Source organism: Gekko japonicus, unplaced genomic scaffold (assembly GCF_001447785.1).
Source record: "Gekko japonicus isolate JY-2015 unplaced genomic scaffold, Gekko_japonicus_V1.1 scaffold1027, whole genome shotgun sequence".
In the NCBI taxonomy this organism is placed as follows: Eukaryota; Metazoa; Chordata; class Lepidosauria; order Squamata; family Gekkonidae; genus Gekko; species Gekko japonicus.
In genome coordinates this window covers 67,976-91,435 of record NW_015167569.1, presented here as the reverse complement: position 1 = coordinate 91,435, position 23,460 = coordinate 67,976, and the positions used below count along the sequence as shown (strand labels likewise).

The following is a 23,460-nucleotide window of genomic DNA, read 5'->3' as shown; positions in this document are numbered from 1 at the left end:
ATGCAGTAGAAGTCCTGAATCACTGCCTGGCTGTGATGGGTAATGGGATAAATGTGAACAAATTGAAATGAAAACCTGAAAAGACAGAGGTGATGCTGTTTGGGAAGCTGTAGGACATTGTTCTCCTCACTTTTGATGAAGTTCAACTGCTCCCTGCTGACTCAGTTAAAAACCTTGGTTATACGGATGCAGCTTTATTACTATCAAAAAAGGGTGACACAGTTGCAAAACATGATTTCTACCAACTCAGCCTAGTCCACAAGATGGCTCTTACCTTGATACAGCTGACCTGGCCACCTGGATCCACGCCACAGTAACATCTAGATTAGACTACTGTAATGTTCTGTACTTTGGTCTCCCATCAAAATCAACTCAGAAACTCCAACTGGTCCAAAATGCCACAGCTTGGCTATTAGTGGGTGCTAGCCAAAGCATGTATATTACTCCTATTCTGCGGACACTCCATTGGCTGCCCATTTGTTACCAGGATCAGTTGAAAGTACTATCACATACTAATCCCTTTATGGCCTTGGTCCCTCTTATTTGCTGGACCAGTATAGTATTCAGATCAGGGATTTTTTGAAAATACTGATTTTTTTTGGCTCCAATAGACCCAAGAAGAAAAATACCAATGTATAAACTGCAGGAGAAGCTGGTCCCCAGATCTGTGTGCAGCACGGAGGTGTGTGCAGCATGTGGTGGGGAAGCAAGAGAGGATCAGCTGGGGCAGCAGTAGTGAAGAGCTATACTGAATGGCTATATTCAGCTATACCAAATGGCTGGTGGTCTCCTCTTGCAGCTCAGTTTAAACCAAGACGCCCACCAGCCATTCAGTATAGCTGAATATATCTGAATAAAAGCTGGGGGGGAAATCAGTTTTATTCGGGCTCAACTATTCCGGTAGCTGATCAGATTCTCTGATCTGTATTTGGCTTAAGTAATACCCAAAAAATATCGGTAAGGTATTTTTCCAGCTCAGTTTATATCAAATGCATACCGCTAGTGCCAACCTGCAAATGGGCAAAATCAACAACTGCCTGTAGATGTGCTTTCTCTGTGTGACTCCCACTTTACAGAATGGCCTGCCCAAGGAAGTCAGGAAAGCTCTGACTCTTCTGGCTTTCTGCAAATGACATAAAACTGAATTATTCAAGAAGGCTTTCCTATGCAGGTAACAGGGCTGAATTGTACAAAATGGTTCACAAATTTGCTTGAGTAAATGATTATGGACTGTGGTCAGTACTGTTGTGTACAGACCACAGTCCCTAATTGTTTATCCAAGCAAGTTTGTGAACCATTTTGTGACAGCGATACAAAAATTACATAATAGGATCCTACTTGAAGTAAAATATACTGTGGTGTGTAGCTTACTGTACGCAGGATCCTATTATGTAATTTTTGTACCACTTAATGTGTCATGTTAATACTTATGCTATGCTATGAAAATATGTCAGGACGATGAACACGGACTGGGTTGCAATTTTTTGACTGAATAATTATCAACAGGTATCTTCACAATTCAAGTCCTTTATATTAGCGATCCTACTCATTTACTATAAACACTGAACTGACAGAATACAAGTTATTAGAAATACAATGCCCTATTAAGATACTGCAGAATAAGATCACTGGGTACTATACCCACTAGTAAAACATGTCCATTTAAGATCATTAAGCAATACTTGGTAAAATCAGCTTTATAATGATCGGAACAACCAAAGGCTTTAGAAACAGTTGAAACATTATGAGCATGCAATAAAACATTTACAGCACATATCCTTTCTGTTAATCTAAAGCTTAACTCTTCAACATCAAAGTATTCTTATCTAGGATAGTCACAAAAATGGCAGCTTTGTTTAATCTTTACAGAAATTTATCCGGCAAGTTCAACTTGTACCTCCATTTTCATCATTGATTAAATCCTTAGCAACATTCAGGAATCTGCATCTCGACAAAACTCTCAAGTATGTTGTATATGGCTGTGAGCCAGCCATTTGTAGATGGCTGTGGTCTATGCACAATCCTTATGTCTATCAATTTTTTTTAAAAAAAATTCCGCTCAGCCTCCTCTCACCACAGAACCCTCAAAACTGATATTCAGACTATGGAGATGGTGAAGACACAACTCCAAACCTCACTAATCATGGCAGATCTCATTGTTAGTCACAGAGAAAGGAAAACACCCAAGATCAAGAAGGGCAGTATTTTTAAACTTGGGAAAGGCACTTTATTTTGCAGATGCCATCATAGACGGTCAGCCTGTATAACAGAATTGGCATAAAGGCTTGGTAGGTACTAAGCATGTACACCCAGGCAGTATTGACAGTTGCTCAGGCAGGAAGTGGGGAACTGATCCTCAAATGTCCTTCGTGAAAAAATCCACTCAAGAGACAGGCACTAGTCTTTTATTTTTCAAGAATCACCATAAAACTACAACACAGTCAGATTGACATGAAATACACACATGCTAGTTAAATTAAAAGCAGAATTAGAACCCTAGGACCAGAGAAAGGTGCTTCATTAGGTAACCTCTGGTTCAGATGTCACTATGTGGGGGACAGGGGAGAAGAGACAATTAACACAGATATTCCTGCAGTAGCTGGTTGTGAACTTTTGCGTCATCTTTTCTTGTTCTCAACCATTGCATTTTCCACACACACACAAAAGTATTCAATACAGCATAATCCATAAGCAGAATAATTGTGAGTAAAATCATTTTTTAAAAATAATATTCCTCCAGAGCCAAAAAATAAACCCCTCAGAGCAATGAATTAATTCAAGTAAATTTTACAGCAATCTTCTCCATTCATTTTTTTTGGGGGGAAGTCTGTATTGGTACATACAGAAAAGGCAATACCCCGATAAACTCTGTGTACCCAATTTCACCAAACCAGCCTCAAGATACTTGATTTAAAACTGTATGTTTTGCAGCGGTACAAGAGAGAAACGCTGAAATACCAGAAAGTCAGAAACTGCAGCAGACAACATGAATGTTCTTGTTTTAAAACGCTCAGTTGTCATCACTGGCTAATGGCCTTAATACCAGTCTGCCCTTTGTGCAGAAAAGCCAACTGTTATGCTGCCATCGTGTGCTTTTCATCAGCTTCTCCAGAGCAAGATGTGTCTCTGCTGAAAAGAGCCTGTAATGTCTACCTTGCTAATCTTGGAGTTAACTGATGTGATCCCTTATATGGCAGTTGCAAAAGCCAAAGCTTTAGAACATCTGAGCAAACAAGAAAAAGCTTTGCTTGGGTGAGGGAGACGACAAGAAACATAACAATGAAAAGTAAGTGAAGCTCACCCTTGGATTTACCCCTTGGATTTAACCCTTAAGGATTAAAAATGAATAAAAACAGAAAAGTTCTGGAATGTGAAATGCAAGCCCCCGTTTCTCCCAGATGAGGTCGGAAAGTAGAAGCAGAACACTCCAAGCACCGAGCAGTTAGGAATGCTTGGAAAAGAAAACAATGTGGACAAACTATGGTTGGCAGGTTCCCCCTGGCCACTGGCAGGGGATGGGGGGTAGGGTGGCCAGATCCAGGTTAGGAAACTCCTGTAGATTTTGGGATGGAGCCTGGGGAGGACAGGGACCACAGTGGGGTACAATGCCACAGAGTCCACTCTCTAAAGCATCCATTTTCTCCAGGGGGACTGATCTCTGTAGTCTAGAAAGGAGCTGTAATTCCAGGGTATTCCCCAGGACACACCTGTAGACTGGCATCGCTAGGCCAAACCCATTGGAATCAATTGCCTTGCCATGGAACTGCTACACAAGCTTGCCAACTGCATTTGAATGTACTTATAGACTGATTTATATCCTGCCCTTCCCCACAAGCAGGCTCAGGGCAGGTTACAACAATAAATTATAATCAATAAGCAATAAAAAGTAGATATTAAGCAATAAAGTTAAAACAGTTAAAAGATGGGCATAGCAGCAATTAAATATTCAGCAACCCTAAAACTGGGAACAATTGGGTGGTGGCCAAGCTATAAAGATCATATCAGCAGCAGCCTATCAGTAGCAGAAACTGCAGCAACTGCAGCAGGGAGGCCAATTAATGGATGCCCAATGCCTGAGCCTAAGGCCTGGTGGAACAGTTTCATTTTACAGGCCCACAAAACTATACTAGGTACCACAGGGCCCTGATCTTGATCGGGAGCGTGTTCCACCAGGCCTGGGCCAGGGCACAAAAAGCCATGGCCCTGGTTGAGGCTAAGTGAATGTCCCTCAGGCTGGGGATAACCAACAGATGGTGGTCCACAGAGTCCAAGGCTTTCCGGGGCATATATGGGAGAGGTGATCCCTTGGTCCCAGGTCACATAGGGCTTTAAAGGCCAGCACTTTGAAGTGAATCCAGTACTCCTGGTAGCCAGTGCAACTGGCAGAGCACCGACTGAATACACACCCACACAGACATCACAATCAGCAGGCACGCCACCACATTTTGCACCAGCTCGAGTTTCTGGATCAGCCTCAAGGGTAAGCCTGCATAGAGCAAGTTACAGTAATCAAGCCTGGAAGTGACCATTGCATAGGTCACTGTAGCCAAGTCCTGGGGGAAGAGATAGGGAACCAGCTGCCTGATCTGCTGAAGACAGTAAAAGGCAGACCTGGCAACTGTGGTGACCTGGGGTCCATTGAGAGTGAGGAATCCAGATGGACCCCTAGGTTCCCCACTCTCTGGGCTGGGACAAATGGTGCCCCGTCAAGGGTAGGGAGCCGTATTCCCAAATCCACGTACCCCCCAGCTCAGGTACAGAACTGCCAGATCTGATACTGTAAAGGCAATGCAGATGGATTTTGTCAACACCATAGTGGGGAGAGGGAAAGGCAAGTCCCACTGCAGGTAGGAACCATCCTAAGTTTCAGTATGCCTCTAACTTTCTGTAACACCCGTACCAGGATTTACTTATGGTAACTCCTTCTTACCCAGGTACCCTTATAACTTGCAATATGATAGTTAACAATAGTACTTTAGAAGCCCAGTAATTTCCCATAAAAAGGTAAAGGTTCCCTTGCTCGAAAGCCAGTCAAGTCCGACTCTAGGGTTGCAGTGCTCATCTCCGTTTCAAAGCCGAAGAGCCAGCGCTGTCCGAAGACATTTCCATGGTCATGTAGCCGGCATGACTAAACACCAAGGCGCACGGAATGCTGTTACCTTCCCACGGAAGTGGTACCTATTTATCTACTTGCAATTTCTTGCTTTCGAACTGCAGTTCAACGTCTTAACCACTTGAGCCAAAAATTAGGCTGTTAAGAGATCCATGAAGTACAGTAAAGTGTTATTTCATTGCCACAGGATAAGACGCCTGCAGTGTAACACGTCAACAGGTCCTAATTAGTAATGGTGGCTGCAAAATCATTGACCCTCAAATAAAACACAAGATTGTTGCCTACCCCAGAACCCCAAAGTTTCCAGTACAGTACTGGCAGTGCCTTAAAAAAGGTAATAAAATTAAGATACATATTTTACATTGTAAAACGTTCCCCTCTTCTGGCTTCTAGTTACAGTCTTCACTGAGGTTCCTGCCACACCTGAAAGGCATAGAATTTGACCCTGGCATTCCAACAGACTTGCTCAACTAACTGAATGTATTTATCCAGCAACCTGTGGGTGGCTGGATTTGAGTGGGGGGGGGGGGGGGGAGTGTGCATGTATCAAAACTAGGACAGTGACACAGAAGGCCAAGCAAATAGATTTAGAGAACAAATGGGCAGGTGAGTGAGCCTATGTGATCCAGAAAGGTGCCCTGTAAATATGACAAACCAGCATTCATCCAAGAAGTGAAGTAACAGCATCAGGATTATTTTTAAAAAGCCTTTGATGAACTATGATACTCTGTTTCCAAGAGTAAAGCACACAGCCTCTAGCTCTAAACATTTTTTTTTCCTGAGCTAGTTGTACATGTGATGACAAAAACTCAATGCCAGGTGTAAAGTCCAGAGCCAGGTTTTTCACTCCTTTGAAAGAGATTTCTTCCTTCTTAATTTATCCAAATATCTAAAGGCAAGCACCACAGTGGATTCCTGCTTGCCTCTGCCCCTGTCTCAGCATGCCCCAAGCCCTGAAGTGTTCAAGTAAGTATGTCAGGCTCATCCTGGCTCCTGTAAAAAGTTAGTCAACAGCAGCAAAAGTTGCTGCCAGAATGCAAGTTTGGACTTGGCTGTGCTACATGCATTTAACTCTTTCTAAAAAATGATTGAAGCTCCACTCAAAATATCAATTTGTCTTACTTGCTGCTATACCGGAGTACAACTTTGCAATGGATAGTACTTTTAAAACTAGAGATGCACAGAGACAGACAAAAAGGCACCAATGTTTAGTTGGAAATATAAAACCATGAGTAACATAAACCAAGTAAATTAATGGAGGGAGGGGTGTGTGAGGAAGAATTTAGGGTGGGTTCTACCTTTTAATTAAAAAAATATATTTGTTTGAAAAACCGCTAATTGTTTATCTTTCAAAAATGGAGCACCATGCAGCTAAAAGTGAATATCTTACTATCCTAAAGGTAATGCAGAATTAAAACATCACAATAAGGCTTGATTTGAATTGTAGCTTGTGTTTCAGCATATTTTGTAGCAGGGAAAATGCAGTTCTTACCCCAGATTGTGCACGTGCTCTTGTGCCTGCTATGGGGAATGTAATAGCTCAAGTGTCACAGACAGCTATATGGTCCCGGTCACACCAGCAGGATAAGCCGCAGGGGAAGTGCAGCTTTTTAGAGCCGCAACAAACTGAAGCAGGGCATCGGGATCAGACAGTTCCCCGAGGCGCCGCGCATATGCCGTCCGCTGCGATCACATGCCAAGGGGGGAGTGAGGCGAAGAAGGGCAAGGCAGGTCAGCTGCAGCATTGGTGCGCATGCGCAGTTTGGCAGTTCCTCGTATACCATGGGCTACCAGCGCGTTGGCGATCCCACGCCCGCTGGTGCTGCGTGTTTTCCAGTAAGTACTGCTCTTGCAGTGGTATCTTTTAAATCCGTTTCTTCGGACCGACGGTACAGGTTGGAGACGGGTACGCCGCGCTTGCCAGATGTTGGTGTCTGATCGCGCCTGTTTGATCCGCCCTCCATCCATCCCTCTCATGGGGCAAATCCTCCGTGTGACCGGGACTAAATGTTTCTTTTAGCAATCTGATTACTAGTGCCATACCATACAGGAAGCTGGGTTGTACACTGAGCCCAGATTTTACTGACAACAATAACAAAGAGAAGAGCTATGAGCAGCAGCATGGATCACCCTCAGTGGCAAAGCTATCCAACTGTCTCCTGCATGGCAAGCATTATTGTCACTCGAGAGTTATGCAATATTATGTATAGGCTTAAATGTGATTGTACTACATGGTGACTGTGAAACTCATATGGCAAGTTCAGTACGAATCTTAAAACTCACTGAGATCACTACATGGTGACTGTGAAACTCATATGGCAATTCCTCCTTCAGGCACTTTGAATGTTCTGTGTGTTCAGTACCAATCTTAAAACTCACTGAGATCATTGATGCATTACATGGGTTAATACATGTTGGACTGCTCTCTGGATTCTAATTGAAACCCAGATTCTCTCAGAGCAGCCTTATAGAGCTCAAAACAGATGTTACAGCCAAACTGTGATGTGGCTACTGATAATGTGATGCAGCTCACAGCCTTCATCCTGCCCAGTCCTCTCATGAATGCCAACTCCCTCCACCACATTGTGCTTCCTGGTAACTAAATGAGGTGAAATATTATTACCACTAATCATAATTTGCCTATAAAACCACAGAAATCCATCTCCATAGGAATGTAGACACAAGCCCTCTACACCAAACCCCTCCATGAACTGACTGAATGTGTAGGAGGGAGAGAGGGTACAAGCACACTGGTTCCATCCCACACAATCACTGGGTTGTCTGTATGGTGTGAACATGAAGAGAAGGGAGAAAAGTACCTCTTTCTCTACCTGCTCTATCCCTTGCATAATCTTATAAACCTCAATCATGTCACTCCTCAGTCGTTGTTTCTCCAAGCTAAAGAGCCCTAAGCGCTTTAACCTTTCCTCATAGGGAAAGTGTTCCAACCCTTTTATCATTCGAGTTGCCCTTTTCTGCACTTTTTCCAAAGCTATAATATCCTTTTTAAGGTGTGGTGACCAGAACTGCACACAGTATTCCAAATGAGGTCTCACCATTGATTTATATAGGGGCATTATGATATTGGCTGATCTGTTTTCAATACCCTTCCTAATAATCCCCAGCATAGCATTGGCCTTCTTTATTGCAGTCACACACTGTCTCAACATTTTCAGTGAGTTATCCACTACAACTCCAAGATCTCTCTCTTGATCAGTCTCTGCCAGTTCAGACCCCATCAATGTGTATTTATATTTAGGATTTTTAGCTCCAATGTGCATCACCTTGCACTTGGCCACATTGAACCCCATTTGCCATGTTGACGCCCACTCGCCCATCCTTGACAGATCCCCTTGGAGTGCCTCACAATCCTCACTGGTTTTCACCACCCCGAACAACTTTGTATCATCCGCAAATTTAGCCACTTCACTGCTTACTCCCATCTCCAAATCATTAATGAACAAGTTAAAAAGCAGTGGACCAAGTACTGATCCCTGCGGTACCCCACTGCTTACCACCCTCCACTGAGAAAATTGCCCACCTACACTCACTCTCTGTTTTCTATGAACTAGCCAGTTTTTGATCCATAAAAGGACTTGTCCTTCTATCCCATGATTTTTGAGCTTACTTAGGAGCCTTTGATGAGGAACTTTATCAAAAGCTTTCTGGAAGTCAAGGTAAATAATATCTATTGGATCCCCCTTGTCCACATGTTTGTTCACCCCCTCAAAGAACACTAACAGGTTAGTGAGACAAGATCTTCCCTTACAGAAACCGTGCTGAGTCTGCCTCAATAGGTTTTGTTCATCTATGTGCCTACTAATTCTTTCCTTAATAATGGTTTCCACCAATTTACCCGGTATCGACGTCAGACTGACTGGCCTGTAATTTCCCGGATCTCCTCTGGAACCCTTTTTAAAGATGGGAGTGACATTAGCTACCTTCCAATCCTCAGGAATGGAGGCAGATTTTAAGGAAAGATTACATATCTTTGTCAGGAGATCTACAAGTTCACATTTGAGTTCTTTCAGAACTCTCGGATGTATGCCATCTGGGCCTGGTGATTTTTCAGTTTTTAAGTTGTCTATCAGTTTTAGGACCTCCTCTCTCATCACCTCAATCTGACTCAGGTCTTCCAACACCCCTCCTGAAATCAGTGGTTCTGGAGTGGGCAAGCACTTCTCATCTTCCACAGTGAAGACGGAGGCAAAAAATGCATTTAGCTTCTCAGCCATTTCCCTATCATCCTTCAATACTCCTTTTACCCCTTGGTCGTCCAAGGGCCCCACTGCCTCCCTGGCTGGTTTCCTGTTTCTAATGTATTTGAAGAAAGTTTTATTGTTGGTTTTTACGTTTTTTGCTATATGCTCCTCATATTCCCTTTTTGCCTGCCTGACCTCAGACTTGCATTTTATTTGCCATAGCCTGTGTTCCGTTTTATCAGCCTCACTGTGACTAGCTTTCCACTGCTTAAAGGAATTCTTTTTACTTTTTACAGCCTCCATTACTCTGTTTGTTAACCATGCAGGCTTTTTCCTATACCTGTTTGTGCCTTTCCTAACCTGCGGAATATATATTTTTTGAGCTTCTAGGATCGTAGTTTTAAATAGATCCCAAGCTTCCCCAATTGTTTTGACCCTTTCTACTTTTCCTTTCAGTTTCCTCCCCACGTGTCCCCTCATATCAGAGAAATTACCCCTTTTAAAGTTAAAAATGGTTGTGTGAGTCTTTTTGGCCAATTCTCTATTTGTACAAATGATGAACTCAACAACATTATGATCACTGTTTCCAAGCGGTGCAATCACTTTTACATCTCTCACCAGGTCTTGAGTGTTACTTAGGACCAAATCAAGGATCGCCTCTCCCCTGGTAGGTTCCGTGACCATCTGCTCCATAGCACAGTCATTTAGAGTGTCTAGAAACTCAATCTCTTTTTCCCGACTAGAACACATATTGACCCAATCAATGTGTGGGTAGTTAAAATCACCTATTATTACACAGTGTTTTTGTCTAGTTGCTATCTTTAAGGCATTCATCATTTTATAATCCTCCTCTATCTTTTGATCTGGTGGGCGATAACAAACTCCCAGTGTTAAGTTTCCTTTTGGCCCCCCTATTTCAACCCATAGAACTTCCAGAAGCGAATCCAATTCACTTAGCCTCTCAATCTTTCTAGACTTTATACCCTCTCTGACATACAGAGCTACCCCACCTCCAACCCTTCCCCCCCTATCCTTCCGATATAATATATAACCGGGAATCACTGTGTCCCACTGATTTTCCTCATCCCACCAAGTTTCAGAAATACCCACAATGTCTATTTTTCCCTCCGACACCAAGCACTCCAACTCCCCGATTTTACCTCGGACACTTCTAGCATTTGTATAGAAACAGCTGTAATTTCCCTTACAAGTTAAGCCTGCATCCTTCCTCTTGCTATCTCGAGTCGTTGTCCGGCAGTCCATGTCACCAGCCATGGCCTCTGTGGACAATTTCAATCCACCTCCCTGTAGAAAAGCAACCGGTACCCCCTCACCTCTCTCAGATGAGCCAACCCGAACCAGAGACTTTTCATCTCCTGTCGGCTTTCCCCCAATATTCAGTTTAAAAGCTGCTCTGCCACCTTTTTGATTTTAAGTGCCAGCAGCCTGGTTCCTTCTCGGGACAAGTGGAGACCGTCTCGCCTGTACAGCTCCCTCTTGTTCCAAAAAGTATCCCAGTGCCTAACAAACCTGAACCCTTCCCCCCTACACCATCGTCTCATCCACGCATTGAGACTCCTGATCTCTGCCTGTCTCTCCGGCCCTGCGCGTGGAACAGGTAACACTTCTGAGAAGGCTACCTTGGAGGTCCTGGACCTAAGTTTCCTGCCCAGCAGCCTAAATTTCTCCTCCAGGACCTCACGAGTTTCCAAGCTTCCCCAATGGTTTTGACCCTTTCTACTTTTCCTTTCAGTTTCCTCCCCACATGTCCCCTCATATCAGAGAAGTTACCCCTTTTAAAGTTAAAAGTGGTTGTGTGAGTCTTTTTGGCCAATTCCCTATTTATACAAATGTTGAACTCAACAACATTATGATCACTGTACCCAAGCGGTGCAATCACTTTTACATCTCTCACCAGATCTTGAGTGTTACTTAGGACCAAATCAAGGATCGCCTCTCCCTTGGTAGGTTCCGTGACCATCTGCTCCGTAGCACAGTCATTTCGAGTGTCTAGAAACTCAATCTCTTTTTCTCGACTAGAACACATATTGACACAATAAATCACCTATTACGACACAGTGTTTTTGTCTAGCTGCTATTTTGAATTCATTCATCATTTTATAATCCTCCTCTATCTTTTGATCTGGTGGGCGATAACAAACTCCCAGTGTTAAGTTTCTTTTACCTTCTAATCACTCCTGTAAGGCCATACTGATAATAAATATAACAAAAAATGTTTTGCTCAAGAAAGATCATAACAGCAAGCTTTATGATGTAACAAGAAGGGGGGACCCACAATACTCGCAGGGGGGGAGGAGCGCCACGTGGAGGAGGAGGAAGAAGCAGCCACAGGTGAGCCTTCTCTCCCGCTGCACCAATGGAGAGGCCCGGGCCCACCAATCCTTCTCCCCCCAACCCCCCCCACACTGACGGCGAGGCCCACGCGGCTCCCAGCTGCCAGGCCCACCAATCCTTCTCCTCCACTTTCCTTGCCCCAGCGGCAAGCCGCACGGGCCCACCGAGCCTTCCCCCTGGCTTTGGCGGCATGGCCTGAGCAGCTCCCAGCTGCCGGGCCTGCCGATCTCCTCCCTCCAGCTCTTTGCGATCCGCTTTCCCACGGGGGGGGGGGGGTGGTAATTTGCTTTTTATAGTCGTATGCTTAGTTTGAACTCATGTTCATTGTTGGTCAATTTCTATAACCTTGCTTTCTTCAACGCTGTTCTGCTCGATCTCCAGCACTTGTCCCGGTCAAACCAGCTTGTGCCCGAAGGCCACGCAGCAGCCGGACCATCAGGGCGGAGGGGAGCCTCAATTCTCCGGCTTTACACCATCAAAGAGGCTACCCCTCAAAAGCCCTCTGGCCTGGAGCCTATCTCAAAAGCTCCGTGGGGGCGCTACTTGAGGTGGCACCCCTCCAACCCGCTGGTGTGCGGATCGTTCCCCCACAGTCCTGGGAGAATGTCCGCCATCGCTGCTCCATAAACCGGAAGTCAACACTGCCACATTATTGATTAGCTGCCGAAGTCCCACTGTGATCAACAGAGACCATATTCAAACACTGGAGCAGTGCTCTCTATGTATGCCAACGAAGCGGCAAAACAAGATACTGTCATAAGGATGCCAAAGTTTATTTCTATCATTTTAGCCTCAGAACAAACAAACCAAGCCAGAGGCTACAACTCTAAGGAAACTTTCCTGGAATTAAGGCCCACTGAATCACCTTGGACTTACTTCTGAGTAGACCTGCTTAGGATTGTTTCCAGGCAACCCCAAATTACAGCAAACAGGTAGATGCCGTAACTTCAGCATGACCAACCAGGAAATGGAACGTATGAAGAGTAACCAAATTGTATATCTAAGGCAGTTAATATCTTACTTCCAGTTCACCAGGTTGTGTAGCTCAAAGCTGACTGCTGTTGAGTACCACTAAGAAGTTTTTTGCTTTTATTTCAACCCCACCCCAAATTTCAGTAAACTGATAGATAGTCGTGTATTTGCTACATTCACATATCCAAACTAACAGCTGAGAATATTTAGAATATGCACTTCCACTGAAACTTCTCACATTCTGCAAGCTATTAGAGCACGCACGATGAAAGATTCAGGCTTTGGAAAGTTATTACAGGCAAGTTAATAATGGCTATTCCCAACTAGCATTGTGTCACTATTTGGCAAGAGTTTTTCTGGGAAAACTCCAAGATCAGTGACCTCATAAAGGGTCTCACTACAGTATACCGTATAGCCGCATTAGTATAATGCAGTGCCACATTTTAACACCATTCATTAATATCAAGCAAGTCTGCTTTGAAATCAGTTAAACCATTTTTAAATGAAAATACCCCTTTTGGCTGACAAGATCAGGAATATTTTCAACAAATGGCTTAGCCAATAAAATAATGACCAGGGAGAAAAAATCTGAGCGGCTCCCTCCCCCATACCAATCTATAACAGTGTGTTACTTGCTACTTAACATCCACCAATTATCAATAACATCTCTCTTCCCACCATTGCTCTATAAAACATGAAAAGGATACACAGAAGAAAAGAGTAAAACCAATATGTATACTTTTTAAAAGCTTCCTTTAAGTTTGATCACAAAATGGATTCTTTTATTATTCTTTCATTATATTTTTTCACATTTAATATCCTTGATCATTTAAAAATCTGAAGGGGATGGAAGAATGTGAAGTGGCTATCTGTTGAATCTATGTTCTATGATCAACTTCCCTTCTCTGCATTTGTCATTTCTAGTGTGTCAACCTCACATCTGAGAGGAGCGGAAAAGAAACACATGCAGTAAACTGCGCTCTCTCTCTCTCTCTCTCTCACTCTCTCTCTCTCTCTCTCTCTCTCTCTCTCTCTCTCTCTCCTCATTCAGATGAGCCAATACTTTCTCTGTCTTTCTTCCTGTCAAGTAATGAATTCATCTGAACTTAAAAGCAAATCTATAAAATAGTCTAGTTCTAGAGATGCTATCAAATGCTGGGCATAAATCCATGAAGGTGATTATTTACTGGAAGTATACTTCTCAATCAAATGGGCTAAAACCAGGCCGTGATCAACTGCAGAGCATCCTTGGCGGAACCCACCTTGTTCCTCACACAGAATTTCTGACTCCTCCATCCATTCTTTCAATCTTAAGCTTGTAAGAGGGACTTTCTAGTAGTGGGGGGGAGTCCTAGGCCAGCATAAAAACGGCTTCTACCATAGAGTTTTTGCCCAAATTCCAGAATGTTCTCACACTGCCAGCAATGTGATGATGTCACTGCCAGTGCATTCCAGAAGTGACGTTGCAGCATTGCCAATGATGTCACTGCAACAGCAGCCCATACCTTCCCCCCATTGCTGGTAAGTCCCCTGCCCCCAACCAGTTTCCAGAAGGAAGCTGGCAACCCTACTATAAAGTGGAAACAACCCTTCCTGGATCGTATTTCTTGAGACTGCGCTACATTCTTGCAGCGCTCCACCACATAAAAAGATGAAGGAGCTGGCCACCTCTGAACACCTCTTTCCTTGAAAACCCTGTGGGGTTGCCATTAAGTCAGCTGTGAATTGATGGCAAAAAAAAAAAAGCCAGTCAGAAAGAGGGCTAGCATCTCTTTCATCAACAAGCTATCTTTCCATAGATCAAAGATGGCAGTTTTTGGCAGAAGGGAACATTCTGATATGCAGTCCTCCAACTGTGCTCTAAAGTGGTTGCAGTCTAAGAACGCTACACCACATGACAATTATGAATGTGTAGTTCAGCTCTGACAGGCCCTCCCACCTAAGCTAATTACAATTTGAAAACTAGGAAGGATCTAGTTTTGATTCCTATTGTTACCTTTTATCCACTGCTCGAGGCCATTTTCCGTTTCTTCCAACTTTCTACTTTAGATTTCAAACCACAGGTCATTTCTAATTGTCTTGTGGTTCTCAAGAACCCAGAGAACATGCTGCATCATTATTCCCACTGGGGCTGACAAATGCGTAGTACAACTACCAAGAAAAGGACTTGGTGTTTCAAAACAAAATAAGCCAAATACGAACACTCATCTGCCACCAAAGAAATACTGAAAAGGACCATTAAACAAATAAACGAACAACACCTCCTGGAAAAAGAAATTACTAGTACTTTTTAGGAAAGAGGCTTGAGGCTTTTAAAAGTGCCTTTCTGGACCCTCAAGGGGAAAAAAACCATAGGCCCCATGATGGCAGCTTAGCACTCACAAACTACTAATCATGATGGAAAATCTTGGCTTTACTGTTTACTTTTATGATTCTCTCTATGAAAGTAGCAGACATAGCAATAAATGACATAACTCTCATTACCATTCCATTCATTCATGCAAGTCACTAATATTTTCTGCCAGAAAAATAAATTGTGAGCAGAATATTCCTGAATGTAAGGCACTGAAAAAGGTTTGAAGAGGAGGTTAGGGGGCTTCTGGTACATATTTGCTCATGTTATAAAAATGGGTAAAAATCTTCACTGTTAAAACAGTACTGTATGTTCTGTGTGGATTTTAAGACCAAATCTATTCAGCGAGTTCAATTCTTAAACCACAAGCCACTCTAGACCAGAACCACGACCAGCACAAGAGACTAGGAAACATTCCTTGGAGAGAAACTGACTACATTCACTCTATTTCCTTCTTGGCTTAATACTGTGGACACACCTACTCCCTGGTGAGTGAACATAATTCAGCTGCACCCTTTCAGCAGCTGGTCTGTACAGGATGGAATCATGTGGAACGTAATTTACTACAATTCCTGGCAGCCGTTGGAGCTGCACCTTCAATAAACATTGTTTAAACAAGTGTTCAAACAAAAATGGTTTAGTCTTCAGGTTGGTTCACCTCAGCTGAATAGAGAACATATGAAATATTTCTACCTACAGCTCTACAACAAGGTATGCTTCCTTAGATCTTACGGCGGCAGCTCTCCTCTGCAATTTATATCTGCCCAAAGTGTTTTTAAATGGCTAAAAGGTTCCCTTGCTCGAAAGCCAGTCGAATCCGACTCTAGGGTTGCGGTGCTCATCTCCGTTTCAAAGCCGAAGAGCCAGCATTGTCCAAAGACGTTTCCGTGGTCATGTGGCCGGCATGACTAAACACCAAGGCTCACGGAACGCTGTTACCTTCCCACCGAAGTGGTACCTATTTATCTACTTGCAATTTCTTGCTTTCGAACTGCTAGGTTGGCAGGAGCTGGAACTAGAGACAGGAGCTCACCCCGTCTTGCGGCACCCGGGTCTTGAACTGCTGAACTACTGACCTTCCACAGCCTGCAGTTCAGCGTCAAAAGCACTTTTTATTTTGCCAAGGAACTATCCTTAAATAAACCATTTTCACTCCAAGTCCATTTTAAGTTCTACATTTTTAAAAAGGAAAATGAGACTATAAATCAAAACCATTATTACATAATCTTTCCCCAAACACTGCAAATTTACTCACCAACAACATCAAGATGGTAAGTGTGATTGATCGACCCGTGTATATTCTCCACTATACAGGTGTAATTTCCCTTGTCTGATGGGACCACGCTCTCCATTATAAGACTCCAGTGCTGATTTCGTACCTATTAGAATTTAAAAACAGCTTTTTAACAGGTGGCATCACAATCTTTATCTTCTACTTCAAATGAATTTTAACCCATCTGAGAGCTTATATGGTGCAGTGGAGATTGTGCTAGACTGTGATCTGGGAGACCAGGGTAAAAATCTTCACTAAGCCATGAAACTCATTGGATTAGTAAAGGTAAAGGTTTCCCTTGCTCGAAAGCCAGTAACACATTGGATTACCTTGTACCAGTTGTTATCTCTCCATCTACCCTACCTTACAGGGTATGCGTCTCTCAGTTCTTTAATATATGGCATTTGTAATACTAACTGTCCTCCCATGGGCTGAGAGGCATCCCAGATACTCAGAAAACCAGGGGTCGGGATAGGGTTGCCATCTGCCCACCTACAGCAAGCATTTGCTTCACTGGTCTTGCCCACTGATGTTGACTGTCATGGCAAGAGAAAATGGGGGGAAATTGCATTCAATTTCAGAAGTGATGGGTGATGTTCTACGAATGCACTTAATTCTCTATAGCCTTTACCTTAGAGATTTGATTTGGGGGGCCTCCTAGACAATTGCTCAGAAGTGATGTCACTTACTGGTTTTCTCCTGCCACAACAATCATCAGTAGGCCTTGGAGCCTAGGTCTGGATTAACAACTCAGGTTTTCAGCAAAGTTCCAGTTGCATAGTGCACACCAGCACATTATGAAAACTCATTTTCCTGATTAGGGTACTAGCCATAATTACCATTATCATTTTCTAGCCTGATTATTTTCTGTTTATCATAATAGCCTTATTAGGCAGGAAAGCACCTGGGCTGTAATGTTCTGTGTATGAGCTTTGAACTTTAAAGCATAAGAAAGGAGATTTTGTTTCTCGCCCCCCCCTTTCATCTTACGCTTTTTTACATTTATGAGGGCAATGATGGCCTCCAGGTCAGCCATTTGATATAAGATAATGATCAGCTCCATCAAGAAGCCTCGGGTTTACTTTGTACATTCAGTTCATTATTATGCTCCAGGAAACAGTCCTGAGAAAATCAAAGGTCCAGTTGTAACAAGTACCATTACGGTAGATTCCAATTTTTTCATTGTGGCTCAGGTAACATTAGTCCAAACTGAAGATGGGATTTAAAGTGCAGTCAGGTAGAGAGGTATAGATACAACGTGCAGTAGAAAGGACAAAAGATGCAATGCAGTGCATACTTGGGGTACATAATATATATACTTAGACCGTATACGGAGATCCAGTTTGGTATAGTGGTTAAGAGTGGTGGACTCTAATCTAGAGAACCGGGTTTGATTCCCTACTCCTCCACATGAAACCAGCTGGGTGACCTCAGTTCTTTCAGAGCTCTCTCAGTCCCTAAAAGCAAGTCTAGCTCACCACTAGCACAATGCTAAGAGTCAAAACTTGCCGCTGCCAGACAATCCTAGGATCTCCTGGCTATTCTACACACAATGCATGATGATGATGATGATGATGATGATGATGATGATGATGATGATGATGATGATGATGATGATGATAATTAGGCCTTATATAAAACATATACCTTACAGCCCTTATATTTTGTGCTTTAACGCTTATACAAATTCTCTTGACTGAACCGTTGACCTGTGAATGTGGACAGTCAACCCATGCAATATTCATGAAAGGGTGAAGTAATTGGACAATGGATACTGCACTGCCTCTCAATAGACCTTCAGCCCATTTGAGCAGTGCAAGTAGTGAGGGCCAAATTGTGCTTTCTAAAACCATCACGGTCTCTTTCAGTACATGTAACACAGTGCATAGATCCTTCCAAACGAAACTCAAAATGCACTCATTTGATCAATGGAACTGGCTCGTAGAAAAGCAAAATTAATCCAGCTCTATAGTATGAAAAGAACCAGATTTACCATACAATCCTACATATTTCCTCAGCTGTCTTCCTTTATTCAATGAGACTTACTCCTAAGTAAGTGTTCTTAGGACTGCAGCTTGTACATTATCTATTTTGACAGAACAATGCCAGTCACTTCCCTTAGAATACAGCCACTAAATCTACCATAACTATCATGTCTTCTCTTCAACGCTTTGTACCTGTTTTCCTGTCACTTTGTATGTCAGCTTCATGATCTTTACATTAAGTCCAATGACACACACTTTGAAAAAAAATGCATTTTTAAGAAGTAGAGTGGAACAGTAGGATATCTACCTGACTTCTTCCAAAGTGATTTATCTATATAGCCTTCTCAGCATAGACCTCCCATGAGCAGACTTGAGAAATAAATAGGTACATTCTACATATTTACCAACAGTATTTCTCTACTTAAATGTTAAACAGATATAGTGGTTTCACAGGGTGCGCGCACACATGTATATACAGTTTCATTTTAGTTTCATAAAATAAGCAACTCAGTAACAATTAGTATGATTTATTTAGGGTTTACATACTAATGGTAATGTAATTTACCTTGCATTTCTTCACAAACGTTCGGACATAAACCCTATTACCATTTCTAATGATGAACTAAAACTGAAGATTGCTTCGCTTATTAGACAAAGTAAGATTGAGTAATTCATGCTTCCTGCTTTCACTGGAATATATGAGAGATCTAAGCTTTGCCGCCCTGAGGAAGCCAGGCAGCAACAGAGCCACGACGCCTGGCATTGTGATGTAGGCAGGGGGCGGAGCCGGCCTGGATAAACAGCTGGGCTCTGCTCCTGCTTGATGACAGTTGCTCCGATGTGCTCCCCCACCCTCCCACCCTGTTCTTAGTGTAGGCTACGGCTGGTTGCCTACTGGGGCCAGGTAGGAATTTTTCACTTCTACCCAGTATTGGCTGAATGGGTGGAGGTGTTTTCGCCTACCTTGCACTGAGAGCAGTGGATTGGATAGTTGGTTGTGGTGGTTGACACCTAAATAGGCTGGTCACTTGGCAGGTTGGTGCGGGCAAGAAACCAGAACTGGTGAGCACCTTACGGCATTTTCCCCATTAGGGAACAGGGGGTCATCAAGAACTGCCTTCAGATTTCTAAGGTCCAGGGTGGGGAACGGTGATCACCTCCTCTGGGAACCTCGTAGGGTATGCTCCTCTCTGCAAGTTGGAAGGCTTCAGGGGTAGGCACTCCTAGGTGGCGATCAGTTTGCTGGGCTGCCAGTCATGAGCCAGACCGATGGCTCAAGACCGGAGCTGGGTGACCCGCCCGAGAAAAGGTCAAGGAGGTGGTCAGGGGAGTGACACCTGCCTTGCCTGTTCCGTGCTCACTTAGCTGGTCCTTTGCCGTAATGTTATGTTAAATAGTTAATAAAGTGGCCTCTGTTTACTTCCAAAACTGTTGTCTGTCTCGTTATTCCGACGGGGAGGGGGGCATATACCTATGTGAGCAAGCCCCACAGTCATTCCAGCTGAAGTACAAAAACACCAACATATTTAAACTTCCATTTCCGCTACCTAGGTATCATTTGAAAGAGTTCTAAGATACAATAATATTCTCAAGAGCAGCCAGAAGTTCTCCCTAGGCCTGCCTGAGTAGGGACCTGAACACAGCTCCAAATACGCTGTCTTAGCAACAGCACTATCCTGAATCTCAGCTTTAACACACCTACTTCCTTATCATTTATCCAGGATAAGTGAAAAGTACTTCATACATTCTGACTTTGTAAGATACTTTTTTTTTTGACAGCTAGCCAAAATAAACCTGGTCTTTTTACCCTATCTGGTCTGAAAATAAGAAAAACAGACTGCCGTCTGAGAAGGCAGCCATTCCATTGACTAATTTGGGAAGATAACACTCTCAGTTACATTACACATAGCATGAACATGTGGCTGTTGCCAGTTTGCAAAAAAGAAAACTGCTACGCTGACAATTTTCATCTACTATTCTAAGTGAGATGGATACTGTAGCTACATTTTAGCCCGCAATCTAAGCCTACTTACGTCATCCCAAACAATCACTTTAGGTGTTCAGACCATTTATGACACTATGTCAAAAAATTACATTTATAACAGTTCAAGTTATTTATCTTGTTGACAAGGCAAAGGCTTAACAAGATCTATTTTTCTTCTTCCATGACATGAACACTAGCTGCTGGGAGATTGCTGAATCAAGATGCTAACCAGCTAATCAATCTTTGAACTGAGCAAGCTCCTCTGATCACCAAGGCTGGACAGCTTGTCACTCAGAGCTGCCAACTAGTAATTGTTTAAGAAGACAATCCTTCTTTGTCTTTATTAAACCAGTTCCAGGGAGCACAGTCTCATAAGTGCTCTGCATTACTCAAAACAGCTCTTGGTAGAATCCGATGGTATACCATCCTCATGCAAGATGCCATCACCATTGGTATGCACTGTTTAGAGGCACCGTATTCACTCCAGGGAAAAGTCCACGTAATCAGTCAACTCTTTATAACAGGTCAACTGCTTATGCACTGACATGGGCGGGGGGGGGGAGGACACCGAAGACAAAGGCTGCAGTCCTGCAACCATAGGCATGGCTGCATAGCTATGTACAGAAAGGATGAAGAAGATGGCAATATAAAGCCTTCCCCTTCTCCACCATGCTGCTTCTATCCCTGCCATGCTATAGGAAGAACGGGGGCTAGCGGCTCGAAGATACAGAAAGGCCCTGGCTGAAAGTGAACCATCTGGTCATGCCACAGCACAATCAGAATGGGAGCACTGCATCAAGTGCAGAAGCAGCAGTCTCCTGGCTGAGCCCTATATGAGTTACTCTACAGCTTTCTGTCTGTGTGCAGGATGGAGGTTTGTGGTCAAACCCAATTTCCTGAGTTTTCTTCAATGACCCATGTAGAATTATTCAATGACATTCTATTTCAGAGCTGGGTTCACGGTATCAATTACATCCTTTTAGTGTCCTATTCATTTTGATTTTATAACCACTGAAAAGTGCCCATATCACACCTGTAGTGATATTCTGTGCCAGAATAGTTTATCCAACATAAGATACAGCCAAAGAGAATGATAACAATACATTTAGCCCTTACCACAGCTCTGTTATATTAACTGTGCAAAGTCATCGATCAAAAGGAAGATGCCAGTGCTGATCCTTGAAGTAGCCCAATAATCAATCAAGTTACTAGCTTGTTTTAGATGCATGCGACCTACCTTAGCCAATTCAGGCTGCAATCCCAAGAACTTTTTCCTGGAAGTAAGCCCCAGTGAATAAAATGGGACGTACATCTGTGTAGACCTGCTTAGGATCACCCCTTTAGTCTACCAAAATTTCACAGAATTCCATATCAAATATGCATTGGTATACCCACTGGGAAGCTCAAATTGTCTTACGAAGGTTCTTCTTAGGCATTTATGAGAATCCCTTTGCCAGGATACTCTAAAAATATCCTTGACAGTCATGGATTACAGGATAAACAAGAACAGAAAACACACACTGGGCTCCAAAACAACAAAAGGCACATTTTCAGATTTAGTCCATGTAGGGGACCTAAATCAACTCAAGAAAGCATATGAACAAAGAAAGCACACAAGTAACCTATTTACAAAGCCAACCCTCATATTAGTTCTACAGCATGACATTTGCCCTGTGCCTGCCAAAGTGGGTTAACAGACAAATGTTGTTTTAATTCAAAGGAAAGCCAAAAAAAAAAAAATTGCCTAGCTTCCTAAGCAGGTTTTGACAAGTTCTGATTACAAACTATCTCAGGACTAGAAATGACAGACAGATGAAAAGGATCTTTTTTTTAAAAAAAATGGAGACTTTACAAATGGAACTTTTTTTAGCTTCAAGACAATATTTACTTTGCCAAATTATATGACAAATGCTGAGATAGCAAAGGCTTCTTTGGATTTTCTCCTTTTAGATTGATTGTATCATCCTTGTCTTTCTCTCTAGGACATCTCCTGACCCAACCACTAGATGACATAAAGCCACTCAGAATACATCCAGAAGGGTGCAGTTCATGCCATTGTTTGGGCTTTGTTTCTTTTTGTACAGTGAAGGCTCAGAAGAACTTTGTTCACAAGAGAAGCAGAGTGAGTGTTTATGAGAAACCTTGCCATTTGACATTTATGAATTCTACTGAACATATTGACTTCAGCTCTAATTAAAAGTGCTTATCATTTCTCTGGTATCACTTGCCTGATAAGCTATTTAAACATAGTGTACATCTTTCTGATCACTTCATATAATTCAAAGACAGATCCTATAAACATAGTTCATAGTTACATAGTTAAAAACATGTGAACAATTTACAAGGATTCATCATACATCATAAGCCAGTCAGTTATGCTACAAATATCCTAACCAGGAGTCATTTCCTGCAGGAGCGCCCAGGAGCGGAGCTCCGGCAGTAAAGAGCCCAGGGGGTGGGCACATGCAACAAGCCCTGCCATGTGCTCCCAGCAGCCCTCAGTCAGAGCAAGAAGCAGCTAGGTAAGTTGCCCCCCGGTCCAGTGGCACCTTTAAGGCCAAGTTTTATTCAGGTACAAGCTCTCCCTCCTCTGCAAGGACAGATCTGCACATTCCTCCCCTCCCCCAATAGCTGGCAATCCAAAACAGTCCAGTGGAGCCTGAGCGGTGGGTGTTGCCTTCTGACACACTTCCGGTGATGTCACGGTGTGTGGCATATGCAAATAAGTTATGCCAATGAGTTATGCTAATGAGCTCCTGCACCTCTTTTTCTACGAAATGACCCCTGAACCTAACTATCATTAGGAGAATCAACTTGAAGAGAAAGCAATAGCATTCACATGCAAAACTAGATTCAGTAAAATGAAGGGAACCGAACCACATGGGATGGCATTTTCCATTGCTCCTTTTTCTCCTACACAAATCCTCTTTCCTTTCTTTTTTCAGCATCAATTTTGTTAGTCTTTAATGTATTACTGTACTTTTGCTCTTTTCTAGTGTACACTTGATTTTTTTTTGTACGTGCACTGAGTAATTCTTACATTATATTCAATGAATGTACAGCTTGTTTTTGCTGCCTTGCCTGCATGTAATCCAATGACTGCAACCCGGAGCCAGTTTGCTGTAGTGTTTAAGAGAGGCAGACTCTAATCTGGAGATCTAGGTTTGATTCCCCACTCCTCAACGTGAAGCCAGTTGGGTGACCTTGGGTTGTCTGTTGTGGG

General features: G+C 43.0%; 1 protein-coding gene across 3 annotated transcripts in view; it reads right to left on the bottom strand.

Annotated features, from left to right (window-relative positions):
* FGFR2 (fibroblast growth factor receptor 2) overlaps positions 1-23,460 on the bottom strand; it is a 142,148-nt gene that overhangs the window by 61,833 nt on the left and 56,855 nt on the right. For all 3 annotated transcript variants that reach the window (XM_015413843.1, XM_015413844.1, XM_015413845.1), the window contains exon 6: positions 16,251-16,374. In XM_015413843.1, the coding sequence (XP_015269329.1) occupies positions 16,251-16,374 (124 nt within the window). The remainder of the gene's footprint in view (positions 1-16,250; positions 16,375-23,460) is intronic.